Source organism: Lineus longissimus, chromosome 5 (genome assembly GCF_910592395.1).
Source record: "Lineus longissimus chromosome 5, tnLinLong1.2, whole genome shotgun sequence".
Lineage (NCBI taxonomy): Eukaryota > Metazoa > Nemertea > Pilidiophora > Heteronemertea > Lineidae > Lineus > Lineus longissimus.
The window spans coordinates 23,514,054-23,523,749 of NC_088312.1; the positions used below are offsets into that span (position 1 = coordinate 23,514,054).

At 44.9% G+C, this 9,696-nt stretch overlaps 1 protein-coding gene across 1 annotated transcript; it reads right to left on the minus strand.

The window, feature by feature from the left end:
• Positions 1–968: 968 nt before the first annotated feature.
• LOC135488635 (uncharacterized) lies at positions 969–6,841 on the minus strand. The gene is made up of 12 exons (XM_064773278.1): positions 6,833–6,841; positions 6,470–6,638; positions 6,195–6,364; positions 5,668–5,773; positions 5,314–5,414; positions 4,940–5,101; positions 4,212–4,305; positions 3,004–3,557; positions 2,752–2,809; positions 2,174–2,388; positions 1,791–1,999; positions 969–1,170 (listed from the first exon to the last, which is right to left on the minus strand). Exons 1-12 carry the CDS (start codon positions 6,839–6,841, stop codon positions 969–971), a joined length of 2,049 nt encoding a protein of 682 aa, XP_064629348.1.
• Positions 6,842–9,696: the final 2,855 nt, after the last annotated feature.

Below are 9,696 nucleotides of genomic sequence, written 5' to 3' on the forward strand. Positions count from 1 at the left end.
TGTCAGGAATTAAAGCGACCTGATCGGACAAAGTCACATCCACTTGGGACAACTTGTCTTTGTCCTCCCTACGACTTGTTGCAGCATGTGTTGTGTTTGCGGGAAATTCCTCCGTCGTTTGATTTTTACCGCCATTGGAGAGATAACATTAAAGCATGTCAGTCAAAGAAAGAAAGCATGGTGCGTTATTCACTGTGAGCAGCACTTGCAAGATTTATCTAAAAACTAATTATTGTATTTTGCGATCGGGAGGAGAGGGGCCTGCGTCTGAACGCCGGCACTGCTGTAGGAGTGTAGTGGCGCGTCTGGGATGTGTTCATCTCCATCTATATTGGGAGCAAAAGGATCGGTTTTAGTAATAACATATATAGATAGTGAAGGTATAGTTTATGAGCTAGATCCTCCATGGACACCTCCGTAGCCCAATCAATCTCTGAGACAAGACCACTAATGAATATTCACAGGTTGGAGGGTCGAGGCCTATCAATTAGACGAGTGCATGTTTTTTACTCTCAAGTACATATTTGGAGAGGTATTGAAAAAATATTTGCTGTGGCAAGTCTACAGATATAAAGAAATTATTTGATGAAAAAATTAATTTCGAATTTTGCTAATTGGGTAATAGGGGGCGTGTTTTGAGTTTTTTCTGCCAGTTGGCTGAAAAGAGTGGAAATATCAAAGTCTGTCTAATTTGTCGATTAAAAAAAAATTTCCGTGGTCAATCACCAATTTCCATCGCACCAGTTACTCGCAAGACTAACCCGTATATCATATCCGAATTTCAGTTTCACTACTTGACGCATTCTTTGATGCGTCGCGGTCAAACATTGACAATTTAACTGCTAAAAGGCTTAAAAAATCAATTGTGGTCTTGTCTCCTCTCACTGGAGACGATAGTATTGCTGCCAATTTTTTAGTCACTAAAATTGCACTTCACATTCCGTTGTTGCAGTCGTCGGTTCATAAACTTAGTGGCTCTTCGGACACCTGACGAACCGGAGTAGAAGGTATATAACCGACCGGAAAACAAGGCTAAATGTAACCAGACACAAAACGTTCGCCCAGAGAGGAAAGAGATCCAACCTCGTTCCAAAATACGCTTCCGACGGAACTGACGTCACGTTGTCTTCACGGCATGATGAGATTACGGATGAAGCGTTGTTCACGCATCTGAAATGAAAAGAAATGATATTATACTGTATGGTATGGTATGGTATTGAAGAGAACGTCGCCAGAGACAGTGTAATGCTGCCTTTAGGTCACACTGGGGACCGCGGGGATCATCAGCCAATGAGCTCTAAAATTCGAAGGGTTCGTAGGGAAACTCCGATGCCACCTGTAGCGCCGTCCATGAAGCTACTCCTGCATGAAAACAGTAGTCTGGCCTGACATGATTGACACCGTTCCCTTATTTTGGTTATCGTTTCCACAGAAATGATGCGCGACACAGCCTTGACAACAACAGAGAACACTTGACGCAGGGCCGTATTAAGCAGGGGGGGGGGGGGTCGGCGCACGAGAGGGATTCACGGGAGTCGCACTTAGGCGAGGCGCGGCCCCAGGACGTCTCCAAAACTTGTTTTATGCAGATGTGGGTGAGTGTGATGAAGTTCTCCCTACCCCAGAGAGCCTATTTTCCCGTCCCCAAGGAACAAAAAGTAGAATATACAAGTCCCGTGATGACGAGTCCTATCAACTGTTTCTAATAGAAACCACAGAAAGTCTGTAAATCTCTCGCAGTCATCAAAGCTCAAGGCTTAGGTCTGTTATTTCCCCAAACAATGACTTACCGAATCGCTCGTGAATTTGTGAATTCAATCTGCATCACACCATCTAACGCATACTTGATGAACGAGATGTATTTCATCCACTCGAGCCAGTGCGGGATGTTGCGAGCAAAGTAGCCACTGGACAAAAGCGTGGCGAACATGGCCACCTTGGACACCGTATCCCCTGAGAGAACCTCCCCCGTGGCCACGATCGACATCAAACCAAAGTTCTGAAAAGGCAACAGTTCTCAATACTAAGAATTAGTCAAATTTCCGTCGGAAACTGGGGTTTGGATTCTCTGGATTACCCAAGCCACATAAGCTATCGACACATAACTTACTGTACCTACATTAACCCGGTATTACTTACCTGAGCGTCATTAAGCTATAGACACGTAACTTACCTGAGCCACATTAACCCCAAGACACAGAATTCCATAAAAGCCGAAGAATCCGCCGACACCCTTCATGCCGACTGTCGCATAGACGACGATGAGGGAGGCCATTGGCATGATTGATATCAGTAGAAACTGGCTCAGCCAGTCGGAGAGGAAGTACGCGGAGAGCCTGTACGAGCCACAGCCTCGCTCCCTCAAGATCAGCGTGTGCTCCTTGTGGTCTAAAACAGAGAAAAACACAAAACATAACTAGAAGAAAGTGACCTTTACGCCTTTCCTCGACGAACAAGTTAACTGGAAGTCTACCTCATTGATTGGTTCAATTCTTAGGAATGCAGCGGTGAAGCAGATTTGTGGGCTTTTTATTGGACCAATTCTAAAAACAACAGCGAATCAGTATATAGGCTGCACCGGTGAAGCAGGATCGTGAGCTTCTGATTGGATCATTTCTGATGACTGGATCAGTGAAGTAGGATTGTGGACTTCAAACTTTCACCTTAATCAGTTGATCGGAAAGTTGGTACACGTGCTGATTAGTTGGCATTCTTATGATTCAAAGTCAACAAAGGTGAAGACAAACTCACATCCGCCGATGCCATCACTCATTCCAATGAAACTCCAATGGATACAAACAATGAATACCTGAAATAGAAATACTTCGTAGACTTTCAGTCAGCCAGGTGGATGGAAACATACAATTACAACGTTAGATCAGTCCACTGGGCTGTTATTTAAGGTGAAACTATTATAGTGACTCCAATTTGTCAATCTAATTAACAGCAACCACAGTGGTGTCGGCTATCCCCCTATCGGTAGGATCTTGACCTCATACCTACCACGTTCTCCCAGTCTATGAGCGTCTCCTCCGTCCTATCTAACTGGAAAAAGAGCAGTCCTGTCACAAAGCTAATGAGGAGAGCCTGAGTAGCGTTAAGGACCGTCAGCACGCGGTGTCGTGACTCTTTCATGTTCCGCACGAAAAGGACGCCAAACTGAGTCCAGAAGGACGACTGGTACTTGCGTCTTCCATCATAGTAAACATCAGTGTCAGAAATCGGAAACTCTACTCGGACGGAATTTAGGAAAACACTTCCTTTTTGAATATTGTTAGCATAAACCTTGCCAACTACATCGCCATTGAAGTGTCCCTCTGGTTCACCATTCAAAGTATTTTCAAGGGAAAATCCTTCATTTACTACACCGATTCCAGGGTCCATCCGGGTATCTCGCTTGGCTACCGTCTGCTTGCTTGAGATGGCCACAGCCAACCTTTCCTGGCAGCGATGGCCCAGGGCCTGGAGCTCCTCTAACCAGAAAGACGTTTGGCTGATAGCCCTGCCTGCAGAGGTGATCATATCTTTGATGGAATCTTCTGATTTTACTTTATCCACTGAAATGTACGATTTGAGAGTTAAATGTTTTAGTGTGTGGGTGATATTTGTCAGAATCGAAATGATTCAGCGTCCTCTTGGCAAAATATGCTTGATTGGAGACGGCTTAAAGGCATGTGACTGTCTCTAGTTTCTCGAACCAATCGGCCGTGCGCCATCTTGGCTACCATGGTTCTGATGAACAGAGATCCGGTAGAAATTTGATACAGATGTACCCAGCATGCAATGCACACACTTTCCTTTTCTACGAAATAAGATGCAAGCGGCCGCCAGTGGACTCGATGAAGAGTGAGGCCTACTTGACATCGACGTGAGGTATTCACGGTCTCCAATCAAAGACAAAATTATCCTTTTTGGACGCCATTTCGCTCATGCATGGCTAATCGTGGTGATTACTTTTGCAGTTTCACAGGCAGGCAGCACTGAGGGGTACCGGCGTATTATGTAATCACCCGTCACCCCTTCCATTTGCCAGATTAACTGCGAATACGACAACGAAAAGTAGTTCTGCATGAGTGATATCGCGTGCGAATAAAATCATTTCATCTTTGATCGGGCACTGTAGTATTGGGTAAGTTGAACCACTCCGTACCGCTACTCGCTGAAATCAGGAGTCGAGTGGATTAGCATGGGCTATGAGCCTTTATACTCACTTATGAAATCAGCTGGATTGAAATGAGGCGCACAGCGGAGACCAATGTTGTCGAAAAAGTCTACGATCTTGCTGGTCTTTCCGAAATAAGCAACCTGGAATCGCAAATTCGACAAACTCATTGAGATATTATGGAAATTATCAACTTGTCGCGGCTCTCACTGTTATACTTACAGAGCGTCGGAGAAGCTTACACACGATCTGATCGACCAGACGTTTGGTGGATTCTTCTTCTTCTTCATAAAGTTTTTCTGTATTTGTAGGTGTTATGTATTCTCCAGGGAGTATTCCTCCTCCAAGGCGCGATGAGCGTTTTTGCGTGCCACTCTAGTTAGGCGCCAATTGTTTTATTGACCTAGTGACTCCGTCTTTGGCCAGAGGTAGAGTCCACGTAAGCTACTCATGTTTCTCACTTGGTGAGAAGCTTTACTTGCCCTGACATAGACACCAGATTCAAGGAACCTCGGTGACGTCTCATTCGAAAGACTGTGAAGAGCCAATTATTTTAATTTCTTGAAAGCCACACTGGTTCATCCAGAAATGAAATGCTGGGTTCACCCCGGTCTCTATGGCGTGGTAGCCAGCAGTGTTAACCAATAGGTCATGAGCCTCCTCCTTTTTTACATGTCGATCTACCGTCGTTGTGTGAAAGGAAGAGACTTTAGGATTGACATTCACTGCCGGTATAAATAAAGTCGGCATGATATTTTGGGGTGGACGGAAGCTTACCTTTCCATCACAGAGAAGGAGAAGCTTATCAAACATATAAAATATCTGACTTGATGGTTGGTGGATGGCTATGATCACAGTTTTGTTGTGGTCCCGAGTGTACCGCTTTATCGTCTTCATCAGCATGTGGGCAGTACTCGAGTCAAGGCCAGAGGTAGGTTCCTGAAAGAAAAAACCCAGTTAGAGCTGAGAATGGCACATGTGTTGCCGCTTGCTCATGGATGCTTTGATGAGCTCAGCCTGGTATATCAGTGAGACATCTGCTTATGGGCGAATGCAGTTCGACTGTTTTATTTTCAATGAAAAACTGTGACGAATCTGTTCCACTGAGTTCTTTGAAAACTGTGTAGCCGAGGCAGTGATCATAGACTAACATCCAGAAGCATCAATGCCGGGTTGGTCAACAGTTCGCATCCTATATTGGCCCTCTTCCTCTCTCCCCCAGATAGGCCTTTCATCGTCGCATCACCAATAACTGAAAAACAACACACAACTTGTAATAAATCATCTTACTCAATTTCCGAGTTCCGCGTAGAATACCGTATACTAGCAATATTCCCCCAAATGAACGGAGGCGACGATACTTCATTGATATGTGCGACTGACTGATGCCAATGTCTACAAGATGTTTCGAATATCTGTTTCATTACGAGGACGCTTAAGATAATGATGATGAATGATGACAAAGATGACAAAGATGGATGCCTAACATATGTAACGCTCCTTACTTGTGTGTTGACATTTCGTGAGATCGAGAGCTTGGATGACTTCCTCAATGCGAGCTTTCTTCCTCTTCCAAGGCATCTTGTCCGGGAGTCGGAGCAAAGCGCTGTACTGGATGGGGCGAGGACAAGAAGATATTAAGTGGATTCTAAAAATCTGTAAACATCATCTCCAAGACAAACTGAAGATACGCAGTGATTAGAAAAACCCGTTTGAAACTGAATTTCGCGATGCCTACCCTGAATGCATCTGAAGTCTGTCCAGACCTGGTGCCCAGTTGTTTTAAGCTTCATCTTATCCATTAGCGCCAAATTCGTGACTTACATGTTTTAAACAATCGGACCCAAATCTCTGCTCCGCGACTGCCGAGTGACGACTTTCACTGTCAATACGCTCAAGAAACAAAACAAAATAACGGAAATTGGCAACCGCCGCAGTTATGGCAGTCTCCAGAGCAAACTATGCTGCCTAGATGTGACGTCATCCATGTTGCTCAGCGGTTAGGCCTTTGCCAAATATGCCCGATACTTACCGTGAGCGTCTCCATGAGAGTGATGGTGGGGAAAAACAGATCTTCCTGTTCAACGTAGCACATCTGTCGTCTCATGGACTTATTGAACTTGACCCCATTGGCGAGGATTTCCCCCGAGTCCGGAAGAACTCGGCCCGCAATACAGTTCATTAGGGATGTCTTGCCTGAACCTGAAAGAGGGATCAGACATGGCAAAGATCTCGCTCGAGTCCAGAAGAACCCGGCCCGGTATACAGTATAGGGGGGGGGGGGGCATTTGAAATGAACAAACTTACCACTGGGTCCCATGATTGCCAGCATGTCTCCCTCACCAACAGCACCAAACACATCATGTAAGATTTTCTTTCTTTTAACCGAGAGGTTCAATCCTTGGAAGAGCAGATCGATTCCGGAGATATTACGGGCAGAACATAGTTGTTTCGGGTTCGAATCGTTTGGACATTGCTAAAAGTATGAATAGAAAGAGGTGTGTGATAGTTCTCTTCACTTGGTAGATGTTCTGGATGTTATTACTGACTGTAGTAAAGAAACTGAGCATCTTCTCGTTAACTAAAACCGAGAATAAAACAACAACTCGAACACTGGCCTGTAAAGTAGAGTTCTCATGCTAGCCATGAACTCTTCCTAGATGTACTCACGGTGTCCATGGTCTGCTTGTCGAATAAGGTTTGGTATCACGGGCCGCTATCATTCTCTATCATGCGCTCCATGTATGAATATTTCATGATAACTGTCACATTGGCCTCGTAAAGGCCAAGTGCACGAACATTTGAAATATGTAGATTGTTTTGTTACGTTTTTTTTAGTGAAGATAATATTCCAGTTTAAAAAGCAGTCTCGCGATGTGAAAGACTTGGTCGCACAAAAGGTTATGTCCTTCCTTTAAAATAATATTTCAAAGGAAGGACATAGCTGAATCAATATCGAGTAATACTCGAAGGTCATTGATATTTTGAATCAGTTATGTTCCTGTCGTCTGGCTTGGGCAACCAAATGGAACCAGTCATTTTCTGGCTGTCTAACTTGGGCAACCAAATGACACCAATCATTATCAGGCTGCCTAACTTGGGCAACCAAATGGAACCAATTATTTTCTGGCTGTCGGCTTGGGAAACGAGGTGGAACACAGCATTTCCCATCATTTTAAATCGCCATGACGTATTGATATGAGTGGCTCAATTTCCTCAAATAACCCTTGTTACCCTTATTGCCAGACAAATGCGATTAGGTATCATGGAGTTTTATGATCACAATCCCCAAATTTTCGACAGATTACGATTCTGGTCATCAAATTTCCACCTGACCGTGTATGCTCGCTTTGTCGTCTGCCTTTGTGACCTAGACCGACCACTATCGACAGGATGTCTCTTAAAAATGAGCCAAATTCCATTGGCGAAAAAAATCATTCAAGGGTTTTCGGCCAGGGTCGAGTTTGCATTCAAAAGCCCTGGCGGTTTTTGCCTCAGAGCAATCTGTGCAAACCCTGGAGTCTGCCTCTTAATTGCAATAACTGAATAAAACTTCCAACCCCGTGTTTCATTTGCAAGTTCCCAGATGAAAAATGAAGAAAATCGTCTAAACTGACCATGTGGCAACCTTTGACCCCGCAGTTTGACCAACCCCCATATCGAATGGCGGCAATGAGATAACGTTTCTGGACACCGGACCCAGAGAAAAGAGGTCAGTTCCATACAATAAGATTGACACGGAAGGTGCTAAAAGACTTAAGCAACCATTCTCAGGGGTGGACAGCCATATTGTGGGAGACACAGACTTCCGGTCTGGACAAACCCATTCATTCTCTCATCAGCCATGAGAGTCAGGCAATATTGAAAAGACCATTATCATTATGATAGGTCTGCCGTGGTCAGTTGTAGCAGTGATCTTTGCCATGACGCTGACCCTTCACAATGTAACACGGATACCATAGCCTTGTCAACATATCAATCACACTTTGGCTAACAAAACCTGTGAAATTCTTATGGGAAAATTGTTGGAATTTTTACTTTGACAAAGGGGCGAGTGCGACTGTCTTGAATAATGCGATGAGTCTGTAGTTATCATTTTGTGAATGCCACTGAGTTTGGGAAAATTAGCCTTCACACGCTCCAAGGAAGATGCGTCTACAACTTTAACAAATAAAAGCCACGAAAGTGTTCTTTGCTAACCCTTGTCTCATTATATTCTGATGTGAAACCATTACAATTATATTACCTTTCATCAATTCACGAAAGAAACTGGATATTCGCTTGTGGTGCAAGTTATTCTGATTACAAAAGGTGCCAAGAAATGCGTTCTTTCTTTATGTTTGGTCTTTTTCGTCTTCGTTACGTATCTATGATGACTGTCAGCCCCGTCTCATCCTCGTTACAGCCATACTCTAGTACCACCCCTTCTTAACTCAATGAAGGGTCCCTGTCTCATCCTCGTTACAGACATACTCTATAGTCCCACCCCTTCTTAACTCAATGAAGGGTCCCCGTCTCATCCTCGTTACAGCCATACTCTAGTACCACCCCTTCTTATCTCAATGAAGGGTCCCCGTCTCATCCTCGTTACAGCCATACTCTAGTACCACCCCTTCTTATCTCAATGAAGGGTCCCCGTCTCATCCTCGTTACAGACATACTCTAGTCCCACCCCTTCTTAACTCAATGAAGGGTCCCCGTCTCATCCTCGTTACAGACATACTCTAGTCCCACCTCTTCTTAACTCAATGAAGGGTCCCCGTCTCATCCTCGTTACAGACATACTCTAGTTCCACCCCTTCTTAACTCAATGAAGGGTCCCCGTCTCATCCTCGTTACAGACATACTCTAGTACCACCCCTTCTTATCTCAATGAAGGGTCCCCGTCTCATCCTCGTTACAGCCATACTCTAGTCCCACCCCTTCTTATCTCAATGAAGGGTCCCCGTCTCATCCTCGTTACAGCCATACTCTAGTACCACCCCTTCTTAACTCAATGAAGGGTCCCCGTCTCATCCTCGTTACAGCCATACTCTAGTACCACCCCTTCTTATCTCAATGAAGGGTCCCCGTCTCATCCTCGTTACAGCCATACTCTAGTCCCACCCCTTCTTAACTCAATGAAGGGTCCCCGTCTCATCCTCGTTACAGACATACTCTAGTCCCACCCCTTCTTAACTCAATGAAGGGTCCCCGTCTCATCCTCGTTACAGCCATACTCTAGTACCACCCCTTCTTAACTCAATGAAGGGTCCCCGTCTCATCCTCGTTACAGCCATACTCTATAGTCCCACCCCTTCTTATCTCAATGAAGGGTCCCCGTCTCATCCTCGTTACAGACATACTCTATAGTCCCACCCCTTCTTAACTCAATGAAGGGTCCCCGTCTCATCCTCGTTACAGCCATACTCTATAGTCCCACCCCTTCTTAACTCAATGAAGGGTCCCCGTCTCATCCTCGTTACAGCCATACTCTAGTACCACCCCTTCTTAACTCAATGAAGGGTCCCCGTCTCATCCTCGTTACAGCCATA